Raw genomic sequence first — 13,860 nt, forward strand, 5'->3', positions numbered from 1 at the left:
CCTCGTAAATCTACGAGGAAATTGCGACGCCTTCGTAAGTTATATTAGAAGTTAAAGAATTGTGGTTTTAAATTTTGAGTTTTGAAATGTTAAGAAGATTATATTTTCAAATCTTCAAAAAATTATATTTTTGTTGCAAAATAGAAAATTTAAATAAATAATTTGATTTTGTATAAGTTTATATTAGAAAGAAGAGATTGATATTAGAAGTTAAAGAATTGTGGTTTTAAATTTTGAGTTTTGAAATGTTAAGAAGATATTGAGGTTAAAAGGAAGATATGTTTGTAATATATGAAATAGAATATAAGAAAGATGGGGTTTAGGGTTTGGGGTTTCTGATTTTAGAGGTTTAGAAATTTACCTCGTTAAAAACTCGTAATTTACGAGGCATTTACGAGGATCAGAAAGACGGGCCTCACTTATTCGTCGTTGGATTTGGGACGGGCCTCGCAATTTCCTCGTAAGTTTACGAGGATTTTACGAGGAAATAAAAGACGGACCTCTTTAATTCCTCGTAAAACTACGAGGAAATTGCGACACCTTCGTAAGTTATATATACAACCCAAACCTCACACTCTCAATTCGTCCCAACTTCCTCTCCAATTCCTCCCCATTTCCTCTCCAACTCCTCTCCCATTCCTCTCTCCTTCGAAATGGTAATTTCCTCGCTCTCCATAATTAGTTTAGTATATTAGGTGGTTAGTTTAGGGAATTTAGATAGGTTTACGGAATTTATGTTCGTTAGATATATTTTTTAACAATGAAACAACAAAATCCCATTCCAGGCGAGTCATCGGGCACACATGACGAGGAGGATGTTACGAGGAGGAGCGAGGAATTCTACGAGGCGATGAACGAGCCTTAGTTTTTTTTTCGGTTTATGTATTATAAAATCCAAAACTTATTTATATATAAAATATTTTGTTGCATTTCAATTTTATGTAAAATTTATTTATAAACCACAAATATTTAAATATTTTTATTAAATTAAATTAATAGTTATTAAATTTATCAATATTATTTATTAATACGAAAATTCGCAATATACGAGTTATTTGCGTCGAAAGCTAACCGAGGAATTTACGAGGAATATTTTACGAGGTATTTACGAGGAAAGCTTTTCAAGGAATCTACGTGGAGTTTACGAGGAAAATATTTCAAGGAAGTTACATCAAATTTACGAGGATTTCTTTTCAAGGAAATTACGTGTAAGTAACGACGAATGCATCGCATGGTTTTTACGAGGAATGGCCGCGAGGATTTTACGAGGAAATGCGGCGAGGAACTTACGACGAAATGTTTACTTTGTCTTTACGAGGAAATGGTTGACTCGCTACTTTACGAGGAAATGGCGACGAAATGTGTGTTACGACGGACGATAAACGACGAAACCCATTTCCTCGTTAATTCCTCGTAAACTTCCTTTTACGAGGAATTAACGAGGAAATTAGCCCTCGTTAAATATCTGTTTTCTTGTAGTGTACTATTATTTCTGAAATGATTTTTCGTTTGACCCCTCATTAACAATTAAATGGTTAATATAGTTTACACTCGATCTTAATGAACAAAATATATAAATTAGCCAAAATAATAAACATGATTTAAAGTTTATTTGACTAGATAAGTAATTAAAATTGTGGAAACACCTTAACCTAATGGTTAAGCTTTAAAGGTGGTCTAGGATTTGAATCTCAGACTATTCAATTTATTGCAGATTTCAAGAGATCCAAGTTTCAAATCACAGAAAAAAATGATTTATTAAATAATTATGCAGACGGAAGAAAAGCTTAGAGGAGGTCTTCAACATGGTTTAAGTAAACATGGTTAGAAGTGGATCTTTATAATTGTAATCTTTTTCATAATTATAATATCTTAATAAATCAGCGTTAAAAAGAGAAAAGTGATTAAAATTAATAATAATAAAATATCTAAAATCATAAAAGATATTTAAAATAAAAGATAAGTAATATATATATATATTGTGTTGTAATCCGAAACATATCTCTTAATAAAAAGTTAAAAATTAAAAACAAAAAACACATAACTAAATATTAATCAAATAACATTTTTAATTTTATATTATTGAAAAGAAACTATTGAGTGATTTCTAAGATTTATTATCAATAATGAATACAGTGTACATATAAATTTTCAAAAAAATTATAATATGTAAGATTTTCAAAGAAAATATAAATAGTAATTCATCATTATATATTTTTTTTAATTATTAATGCATGTATTAACAAGTAACTATAAAATGTTAATGCCACCAGGCGAACCACCTAGATTATATAAAAGAAGAAGTGAGCATTTTACATTTTAGAACATAAACATATTTGTGGAAGCACCGTGGCCTAGTGGTCAAGGTTTAAAGGTTTCTACACCCAAGTCTGGGGTTCGAATCCCAGGCGACGCAGTTTCTACACCAGAAGGTCTGGGTTTCAATTCCCGGAGAAGGCGAATTATGCAGAATATTGGAGACAAATTTTACAAGAGATCTTCAGCATGGCGCAAGGAATACCGTCAGGAATGGATCTCATAGAGCGGCTCAGAGTGATGCAGTCAGACATGAATTCTCATAAGGCAGGTAGAATGGTCAGCTGTAATATTGTCTATGTAATATTTCTCATTGTTTTTAATAGCATAATAAACCCGACAAAAAAAAAAACATAAACATATTTTGAGTTTTGTTTACAATTTGAGACACTCGGTAATTTTATGTCACTTTATGCTTTTTTTGTTGTATTTTTTTCTCCCAAAATACCTCTGCAATTGAAGATGTAGACTTGAGATCTAAGTAAAAAAAAAAGACAGGGTTAGCTGTAATTGTTAGATCGTTTCCAACTCATATATATATACCACTATAATAATATTTAGATGTACATTTACTCTAATTCACTCCTATTTTTTCTTTAAAAATATTAATTGTAACCTTTTCTCTACAAACATAGAAAGAAATTCTTATTTTTACTATATTATAGAAGTTTATTATTTTAGAGAAATATATTAGAGTAAACAGTACTTCTATTTTTTAAATAGCAAAATATATTAGAGATAATATTAATGTAGATAATTTATTTATTTCAAGCCTTACATATTATATTTGTTCATATTTTATGTTTCTAAAATTTTAAGAAGAAAGTAATTTGATGTCTTAATTGAATATTTTTTCCTTCATAATTTGATACCCATTTTACTATTTTTATTTAAACTATAATTATAATTTTTTTTATAACTGTGGAGATCCGGCGACCGAGGTCAATCGACTAATTCTACGAAGCTCACATCAACTACATATTTTTACCATTTAAAGCAGTCCGGATGGCCAGCGGAAATGGAACTATAATTATAATTTTGGTGGATAAGTTATTGGTTGACATATTTTGATGGACATGTTTTTTAAACATGTTCTCCATGGATATGTTTGTTAGACAAAATTGAATCCACTATCAACATTTTTGTTTGTTTTAAAATTTCTAAAATATATATAAACAAATATGTAAACATATATTGTATTTTTTGTCTCTACATTTTAACATTTATTTTAATAATTTGAACATGAATCCTGAACAACATCCCTGGACGATGTTATGTGGACAACGTCATGTGAACGATGTTTTGTAGACAACATTTAGAACATATATGTACTAGATGCATTCATACGAAAATCAAAATTTTCACCAAAAGCGAAGTTGACAAAAGTTGGGAGTCTCAATGTAATGCATAGCTGACATACGCCACCACCCCACGTGCACATTCCAGTAGACCATTGTTACTAGGCCTAATTGTTACAAATGAAGTCCAACTTTTAATAACGTGAACATTCCAGCAGACCACTGTTACAAATGAAGTCCAACTGTTAAACTATTAAAAACACTTGTATTATGGTAAGCCAACTGTTAAACTATTAAAAACACTTGTATTATGGTAAGAATGTATTTGCAAAAAAATAACACTGCTTTGTATGAGATATGTACAATAAATAAACTCTTCAAGTTGTTAATGCAATCTTATTTGAACAAAATACAGATGCCGTCAAAAATCTTTAAAAAAAAAATACAGATGCCGTCAAGGAAAGAACAGACAGATAAACCATCATAGCATACAATGGCATGATGTGACATGTTATATATATGAGGAATGCATTGGTTTACTCGGCGAACTGATCACATTATTAGACATAAAAGCTGGCCTAGAAGTCAACACTCTAATAACAATAAATGGATCGAATAAATCTAATAATCACGTTTTTTTTCTAAAATCGCGTTTAATACAGAAATAAATGACTTATAATTTTATGCCACGCGTCTCAACATGGATAAGGTTCAAATGTGAACACATAGATTTCAGTTTCCTACTAGTAGTGTAGTACTATATAAAGCCCTCTCTCGACAGTTTGTTTTCAAATCTTCACAACACTTTTTGAATACCAATCTTCACAACATCTTCGATTCACTTCACAAAAATGGATTATTCACGAAACAATCCCATTTACGATCAAAAACCTCTTTACATGACAAGAGATGAAGAGCATGTGACCATGGTTTCTGCTCTGCGACAAGTGATATCCAACGTAGGAAGTGACGTGGCTTCTTCATCATCGAACTGGAACGCATGCGAAGCTCTTCAAACTTTGGACGCTGGCCCTTGTCCTCTTTGTTGTATCACCGGTTGCTACGGTTGCGTATTCCCACGAGACCGAGAGGTAAAGAAAGAGAAGAAGCACAAAGGAGTGAGGAAAAGGCCATCAGGTAAATTACATTCCATATCCAATACGTTGTATTTTCATTAACCATCAGGTAAATTATGTTCCAACACGTTATGTTAAGTGGATTCTAACTGCTTATGTGCTTTCATAAACGATCAGGTAAGTGGTCGGCGGAGATATGGGATCCGAGTGCAAAAGTAACACTACTAGAAAACTGCCGGATTCTGAGGGAAATTCCGAGGGACTATGTGTCCGTCGGAATATTCCCACGAAATTCCGAGGAAATTCCGAGGAAACACAATTTTCGTGTTTCCTCAGAATTTCCTCGGAATTTTCCGAGGAAATTCCGACGGACTGGTAGATCCCTCGGAAATTTCCGAGGAAATTCCGAGGGATAATAGAGCCGTTGATTATTCCGAGGAAATTCCGACGGCAACGGCTAGTTGGTCGGAATTTCCTGGGAATGTCGTGGGAAATATCGGCAGATTTAATCTATAAATGCAAGCACCCCTCATCCTCTTCATTCACTACATATCTTCATCCTCTCTCATTCTATTTTGCACACACGAATCTGATTGAAAAAATCATGTCTTCTTATAATTATCATCGCTCTTGGATAGATCGACCTCATATGGATCCGAACACGAGATTGCTTACGCCAGAGTTCGAAAATGGTCTAAAGGAATTCATGGGGAAAGCTCTCAACCAACCGGAAGCTAAATCAGGTATGTTAAGATGTCCTTGTTCTACTTGTAAAAATAGGAAGGTTATAAAACAGTTAGATGTTTGGACTCATCTATATACTCGAGGGTTTACACGGAGTTACAAAATTTGGTATCATCATGGGGAAACTGATTATGAATATGGTAGTACTAGCGAACCTCAACCTGCGGTTAGGTTAGAAGAACCAATTAGAATGGACGTAGATTATGGTGTAGGTACTGAGCAGATGGTAAATGATCATTTTAGAGGGGAAGATTTACCCAATACACAAGCTAGGAGATTTTATGATATGTTGGATGCTGGAAAGCAACCTTTGTACGAAGGTTGCAGAGATGGTCATTCAGCTTTATCATCTGCAACAAGACTGATGAGCATTAAATCCGATTATAATTTGGCTGAAGACTGTGTGGATGCGATTGCTGATTTTGTAAAAGGTGTTCTACCTGAGGATAATGTTGCTCCTGGTTCATACTACGAGGTTCAGAAACTGGTAGCTGGTCTTGGTTTATCGTACCAGGTAATAGATGTATGCAGGGATAACTGCATGATTTATTGGAGGGCGGATGAGCAGCTGGATGCATGCAAATTTTGTGGAAAGGCTCGTTATAAAGATACGGGTGGAAGAGTTCCAGTGCCATATAAAAGGATGTGGTATTTGCCATTGACGGAAAGGTTGCAGAGGTTGTATCTGTCCGAACGCACAGCGCAACCAATGAGATGGCATGCGGAGCATTCAACGGATGGTGAGATTAGACATCCTTCAGATGCAAAAGCTTGGAAGCATTTTCAATCGACCTATCCAGAATTTGCGTATGAAAGAAGAAATGTCTACCTTGGATTATGTACGGATGGTTTCAGCCCATTTGGGAAGCATGGGAGACAATATTCTCTATGGCCAGTCATTCTCACACCATACAACTTACCGCCAAACTTGTGCTTGCGTCGAGAGTTTTTGTTTCTCTCCATTCTTGTTCCCGGACCAGAGCATCCTAGGAGATCACTTGATGTATTTCTACAGCCACTAATATATGAGTTGCAACAGCTATGGGGTCAAGGTGCTGAAACGTACGATGTTTCATGTAAAGAAAACTTCCAAATGCGGGCAGTACTTATGTGGACAATAAGTGATTTCCCAGCATATGGTATGTTATCTGGATGGACAACACATGGAAGGCTATCATGTCCATATTGTCAAGATAACACTGATGCTTTCCAACTAAAACATGGAAGGAAAACGTGTTGGTTTGACTGTCACAGGAGATTCCTACCACCAGATCATCCATATCGCAGGAGTAGGAATTTATTTACGAAGAACAAGAGGGTGTTTGATGATCCAACACCGGAAATCAGTGGGAGAGAAATGTTGACACAACTAAGAGATTTTGGTGCAGAAAGGACCCCAGACGTGGGTGGACATGTGCATTATCCGGTAGATGCTGTTGGAGATCTACATAACTGGCACAAAAAGAGTATTTTCTGGGATCTGCCATACTGGAAGGATCATCTGCTGAGGCATAATTTAGATGTCATGCATATTGAGAAGAACTTTTTCGACAACCTGATGAACACGATCCTTAACGTTCAAGGTAAAACCAAGGATAATTTGAAGTCAAGACTGGATTTAGTCGATATATGTGCTCGTGAAGAACTTCATGTTGATGAGAATGGCAGGGCTCCTTTTCCCATATACCGACTTGATGCAGCGGCCAAAGATGCGTTCTTTGATTGGATTTCAAAGGATGTGGAATTTCCAGACGGTTATGCATCTAATTTGGGTAACTGTGTCGACAGAAGGGAAGGAAAGTTTACCGGCTTAAAGAGTCACGATTGCCATGTAATGATGCAGCGCCTCCTTCCGTTCGCCTTCAAGGAACTATTACCAAAGAATGTTTATGAAGCAGTTGCCGGGATAAGTGCTTTCTTCCGAGATTTATGCACGAGATCAGTTACTCCTGAATGTATTGAAAACTTGAAGACTAACATAGCCGTGATTAAGTGCAACCTTGAGAAGATATTTCCTCCTTCATTTTTTGATGTTATGGAGCATCTTGTTATTCACCTGCCAAGAGAATTGGAACTTGGTGGTCCTGTTCAGTATAGATGGATGTATCTGTATGAGCGGTATATGTTTCATCTAAAGAAAATGGTGAAAAATTTAAGTAGGGTAGAAGGTTCTATAGTGGCACAGTTTATCAGAGCAGAAACTTCAAACTTTGCGGAGCACTACTTTCCAGGAGAAGTGCAGACGAAAAGCAGAAAACCCGCTCGGCATGATGATAGAGGCGAAAGGGCAACATATTATGTTACGGTTCCAGACATCTTCACAGATGTCGGATATGACATCTTCACAGATAGAGGTGAAGTCATATCCGAGATTTGCTTCTCGGGGATATGCATTCACAACTTCTAAGAGGAGACGTTCGAGTAAGACTTATAATGCTGGCGTTTGCTCTGCAGCTGGAGATGATGTATACTACGGAAACATACGCGAGATTTTGGAAATCGTGTATCCGGGCATGGTTGGATTGCGGTGCACAGTTTTCTATTGTGACTGGTACGACAACACTCCGGATCGAGGTGTCACAACAGATGCATTTGGTGTCACATCAGTACATTCGAGGCGAAAACTGCCATATTATGATCCTTTCATTCTTGCTTCTCAGGCCGATCAGGTAATTAAAAATATATATGTCAATTATTTTCAATATTTGCTTCATCATCATTCATACTTAATTAACAAATTTAAAAATGTTACAGGTTTGTTATATCAAATACCCCCGGGTTACGAACAGAGATGATCCATGGGTTACTGTTACAGCACTCAACCCGAGAAGCCGAGTTCAAGGAAGTTCTGAGTTGGAAGACCCACTCCAACCAAACACATCCGGCAACTTAAGTGCAGCAGGAGATGTAGCTGCAGTTGATCTTGTTATCGATTTCACCGATTTTGGAGACGAAGCCGTTGTTCACGTCGAAGATGAACCAGAGATTGGAGAGTTTCACCAAGATCCAGATTCAGATTCATCTGGTGGTGATGATGGTGACTCGGGTTCAGAGGATGAACCAGAGATTGGAGAGTAGTATAGTTTTTTTTTTTTTTTTTTTTTTTTTTCAGAATTCCGAGGAAATTCCGAGGATCTTGAGGGTTTCCTCGGAATTTCCTCGGAATTTTACCTTGTAAAATCAGATTTTAGGGATTTGATTTTAGGGTATAGATTCCTAGGAATTTCCTGGGAAAATTCCCAGGAAATTCCGACGGATATCAGCATTTCGTGGGAAATTCCTGGGAATTTTCCCAGGAAATTCCTAGGAATTCAGCATTTCGTCGGAATTTCCTGGGAATTTTCCCAGGAAATTCCTAGGGAATAAGGATTTAGAATCGAAAACACCAATTTACGGTTCCCAGAAGACTTACGTAAGCCTTAGTAAGTGTCTTCAATTGATTATGGGACAAGACATTGGTGTTGTACCAATTAATGGCCACTTTTCCGATTGTTGCACCGAGATCCCCAAACAGCAATGCAAGATAAACACTTATACACTTTAATGAACCTAAACGACAATACTTATACTCGATTCAATCATTTTGTAATTTGAATGTTTATTTGTCATGTACTATCAATATAAGTCTTGAGAAAACTGCCAAATTGTTCAAGGAACGGTCTAAAGTTTGTAAATCATTAATCCGAACCCCTAAACTATGGTTCCTCGGAATTTCCTGGGAATTTTCCCAGGAAATTCTGAGGAACCATAGGATTCCTAGGAATTTCCTGGGAAATTTCCCAGGAAATTCCGAGGAACCCATAATTCCGAGGGAATTCCGACGGAATTCCTGAATCCCTCGGAATTCCGTCGGAATTCTGGTAAACCGGTTCGTAAACCGAAAATTCCGACAGAATTCCGAGGGTTTCATTTTCCGTCGGAATTTTCGGGGTAAAACCAGATCTGCGGATCTTCTTCCCCATTTCTCTCTTTTCTCTCTTTTCCCTTGGCGATTTCCGGCTCCTCCTCCTCTCCCTTGGCGATTTCCGGCTCCTCCTCCTCTCCCTCTTGATATTCGGGCTCCCCCTCCACCCCCACTCCCCTAATCTCTCCCTCCTCCATGTAAGTTCTCTTCTCCCCCTCTCTTATTAGTTCTAGGTTAGATTTTAGGGAATTTTGTTAGATTTTAGGGAATTTGAGTAGATTAGGTTTTAATTAGAATTAGGGTTTGATTAGGTTTGATTAGGATTAGGGTTTTGATTAGGATTAGGGTTTTGATTAGGATTAGGGTTTTGATGTTAAGTTTTGATTAGATTTTAGGGTTTGATTAGGTTTTGATTTTAGATTTGATTAATTTTAGGGTTTCAATTTTTTAGTAATTATTTTGGCTACTTTATAATTTATAAAATTTTATAAGTCATTTAATAATTATTTTAGTTAATTTCAAAATTTTTAAAAATTTAAAAAGTCATTTTATAATTATTTTAGCAAATTTCATAATTTATAAATAATTTTAAAAGTCATTTAAAAATTATTTTAGCAAATTTTATAATTTATAAATAATTTTAAAAGTCATTTAATATTTTTTTAGATATTTTGAAATTTATAAATAATTTATAAGTTATTTAATAATTCTTAAGACATTTTTTTAATTTATAAATCATTTTAGCTGTTTTTATAATTTATAAATATATATTTTAAAAAATAAATTTTATTAATTTTAATTCATTATTTTTAAAAAATTATAGGGATTCTAGTGACCAGAGTGCGAGGGCTCGATCTCGTCGGGCCCCACCGCGAGGCCGCGCTACTTCGACGACCCCTTCGGATTCTCGGGTTTCGTCTAGCCGGTCTCGGGGTTCGTCATCCTCATCGCAGAGCCCCCGTCCCGCTATGGTTCAGCATGCGGCTCCTTCTCCCGCTGCGGCCCCTCATCTTCCTCACGACTTCCCAGACATTCCCGAGCCTCATGTCGCTCCAGGAGTGATGACTGTTGCACAGCTGGTGCAACAGCCAGGTCGTGACCATCTCCCTTATCTCACTCTGTATCCTAGGGAACCCGGTCAGACTTGGTAAGTGAAAGTTTAATTTTCTTTATTTGAAAAATTAGATTCATTTTTAATAAGTTGTTTCCTATGTATTAGGTTCGACCGATCCCATAACGGGATCAGCGCTTGGATCAACAGGATGATGTATTCCGACCTCAAGAAGGGATACGCAACCTTCACAGTGATGCCGAGGGATGAGCAGGAGCTCTGGTTTCGTCAGTTTGCTGTAAGTATTCTAACTTTTAAAAATTTCTATTTTTTTCCTTTGAAATTTTATTTCTACTAATCAGGTTTTGTTTTTTCCAGCAAGAGTTCAACTGGCATCCGGATAACACGACGTTCATCCGCAACGCCTTCATCCACAAATGTATGGATTCATATTCCGGGCAAATATATGAATGGAAGCAGAAGTGGCTAGCGGATAAGGTATTTTCTTTTTTTTAACTTTATTAATATATTTTTTTAATTCTATTTAACTTTAAAATTTTTTTTTTCATTATAAGGTCCCAAAGTGGATCAACATGACCACTTGGGAGGAGTTGTGTGTCCATTGGGACAAGGACTCGACGAAGCAGGTCTCTAACACCAACTCCGCCAACCGCAAGAGCGATCGTGGCGGGAAGGGCATGTACAAGCACAATTTGGGTGCTCAGTCTATTCCCACTCTCGCAGACAAGATGGTAAGTTCAAACTCCTTTTCTTTTTAATTGTAAATTTTTAATTTTTCTGCTTTCTAATGTTTTTTTTGAATTTATGTGTTTTCCTAGGCGCAAGAAAATGAAGGTGAGCCCGTGGGTGATTTCCCTTTGTACAAGAGGATCCACACCAACAAGACCACGGGCCAGATTGATGACGGTCTTGCGCAGGAGGTTGTCTCCCTGGTGGACAGTATGACACAAGACGAGGAGGCCCGTCTCTCCCAGATCCAGGCCGATCTCGATCTTGACGCCACATCTACTGAGTCCACTGCCCTCTCTCAAGTCCGAATCAACGAGCTTCTTGAATCGGTAAGATATTTTGTAAATATCAATTTACTTATTAATTTTAAAATTTTTTTCTATGATTAAGATTTTAAATTTTCTTTTTCAGGCGATTCCAAAGAAGAAGGGACGTTTGGTCGGTTTGGGTCGTCGATCCAAATCGGTTCCTCCTACGTCTCAGGTGCCAGTTGATCCTACTCTGATGGATCAACTGAAGGATAAGGATGAACGCATCCGTCAGTTGGAGGAGAAGATGGCGGCTCAAGAGAGAGCTAGAGAGGCAGACAGGAGGCGGAGTGAGAAGATGATGGCGGCCTTCATGAGGCAATTCCCGGACCAGAACTTCGACGTCGACGAGGACGAGTAGTTCTAACTTTAATTTATGTTTTAAACTTTATTTTTATTTTCTGTTTTGTATGAATATTACTTTTGAACTATTTATATTATGTTTTTTATTTTAATTTTCAATTTAATAATTAATTTTCGAATTTAATAATTAATTTTCCAATTTAATTAATAAGAAATAAATTAATATTTATTTATTAATATAAATTATATTTTACGAAAATTCCGAGGAACGAAGGCCCTCGGAAATTTCCGAGGGAAGTGTTCCTCGGAATATTCCGAGGGAGAGTTCCTCGGAATTTTCCGACAGTGTTTTCCGAGGGACATTCCCTCGGAAAATTCCGAGGGATATTCCGACAATGGGATCACCGTAGGTGTTCCTCGGAATTCCCTCGGAAAAAGTCTCCGTCGGAATTTCGTCACAAATTTCCGAGGGAATTCCGACGACTTACGTTATTCCGACGATATTATTCCGACGGATCATTTCCTGGGTTTGTCGTCGGAATACGTGAATTCCGACGACATTCCGAGGATATCTTCCCTGGGAATCGAGCAGTTTTCTTGTAGTGTAAGAAGATGGCTTGGAACGTTTCCGACGGCAGAAATGGCGGCACAGACTTACGATGATGCGGCGGCTGTGCTTGTCGAAAGAATTGGCACGAAGAAGGAGATAGCACAAGAAACCGAAAGGAAGCATACACCAAAACAACAGTGAATATGACTGAAGTTTTTTTTATCAGTGATTATAGTTAGCTTAGAAAAACAAAAATATGATAAGCTAAATGTAATCAATGATAAAAATTCTACGTTATACAGTACTCTATTATATCAAGTTGAAGTTTATCTTTAAGCAAAGAAAGAGAGTTCGAGGTGTTTGAGTAGAAGTGAAATTAAATGTTTATTTTATTTATCAGACTTTAATATGTGTCGCATATTTTGTGTGGTTGTATTCTGTTTTCTTTTAAAGTCTTTGATTCTCCTTTTTCATATTATTTTGTTTGAAATTATTTTTAAATTATTTTTATTATTTTGTTTATATTTCTACTATTATTTAAATTTAAATTTTATTTATTTACAAGAAAATGTTCCCTTGCGTTAATAATATTTGATATTTTCAATTTCAATGTTTTGAATAACACAAGAAATTGAATTATGTTTATATTTTCTCGTTTTAATTGTGTGTATATGTGTGGAAGCGTTATAGCACAATGATTAACTAAGTGTTATCAACGACTTTTTTTTGTCAACAAACCATTTTATTAAAAATCATTTTATTAAATCAAAATTTATCGATAAAGAGAAAAGGCAAATTTATCAATTATATCTCACTTATATGAGAAAATAATAATTTTCGTCCTCTGCCTTTTCTTTAAGATTTATTCACACAAAATTTGAAATTATACAGCTTATCAATTTTTTATTGAAGATGATGTAGGTGAATTTGTTTGTATTTCTGTATATGAAAGTTGTGTATATTTATTTTTTATAGTTAAGTGAAAATAGAACTATTTATCGTATGCATGTTGGAATATCTTATGTTTGAGTCAATACAGATCGAATATTCAATTTTTATAATCTAATTCATTTCGTATGGATCTGTAGTTTATAATCTTTATTGTTTGGACACCAACCGAATATCCACTATATATATATATTTTAAATCAGATAATCGATTTATTTCATAAAATAAATAAGAACTCATTTATTATTATTTTTATAATTTAGTGAAAACATCATTATAAAAATAAAAAACATCTTTTAAAACTATAATAACTAAATAATGAATTTAGTGAATAAAAATATTATAAAAGTTGTATATGCAAAAAGTAATTATAAATATATATAACTAAGAACTGTCAATGATAATTATAGAGTGTTATTGAACTTATATATGTAAAAAATAATTATAAAACTTGTAAAAGATAATTTCATAATGTATTGTATAGGTAAAGAATTGCAAACAATAATATTACCAAAACTGGTAATATTTTACTCTAACAATGTGTATATATGCATGATTTTTATATGTGCATATATATGTCGGATAAGATTGGATATCCGTCTTTTAAAATTT

At 35.3% G+C, this 13,860-nt stretch overlaps 2 protein-coding genes and 1 long non-coding RNA gene across 4 annotated transcripts; all 3 read left to right on the forward strand.

Moving 5' to 3' along the window:
• Window positions 1-582: 582 nt before the first annotated feature.
• Window positions 583-930, forward strand: LOC130498597 (uncharacterized). Its single transcript, XR_008937490.1, has 2 exons — window positions 583-656; window positions 786-930. It is a non-coding gene; the product is annotated as an uncharacterized LOC130498597 (long non-coding RNA).
• Window positions 931-4,465: 3,535 nt separating this feature from the next.
• Window positions 4,466-12,501, forward strand: LOC108837093 (putative ethylene-responsive transcription factor ERF121). The gene is made up of 4 exons (XM_056992823.1): window positions 4,466-4,751; window positions 4,868-4,905; window positions 7,595-7,602; window positions 12,363-12,501. The coding sequence occupies exons 1-4, from the start codon at window positions 4,466-4,468 to the stop codon at window positions 12,499-12,501; spliced, it is 471 nt and encodes a 156-aa protein (XP_056848803.1).
• Window positions 5,344-11,937, forward strand: LOC130499257 (uncharacterized). Of its 2 annotated transcripts, none has more exons than XM_056993335.1 (7): window positions 5,344-5,433; window positions 10,162-10,485; window positions 10,558-10,687; window positions 10,768-10,887; window positions 10,965-11,141; window positions 11,229-11,468; window positions 11,551-11,937. In XM_056993335.1, exons 2-7 carry the CDS (start codon window positions 10,307-10,309, stop codon window positions 11,806-11,808), a joined length of 1,104 nt encoding a protein of 367 aa, XP_056849315.1. In that variant the 5' UTR covers window positions 5,344-5,433; window positions 10,162-10,306; the 3' UTR covers window positions 11,809-11,937. The 2 variants fall into 2 exon arrangements, with proteins under 2 accessions (XP_056849315.1, XP_056849314.1); XM_056993334.1 differs by lacking the exon at window positions 5,344-5,433 and adding an exon at window positions 8,554-9,535.
• Window positions 12,502-13,860: the final 1,359 nt, after the last annotated feature.

Source organism: Raphanus sativus, chromosome 8 (assembly GCF_000801105.2).
Source record: "Raphanus sativus cultivar WK10039 chromosome 8, ASM80110v3, whole genome shotgun sequence".
NCBI lineage: Eukaryota > Viridiplantae > Streptophyta > Magnoliopsida > Brassicales > Brassicaceae > Raphanus > Raphanus sativus.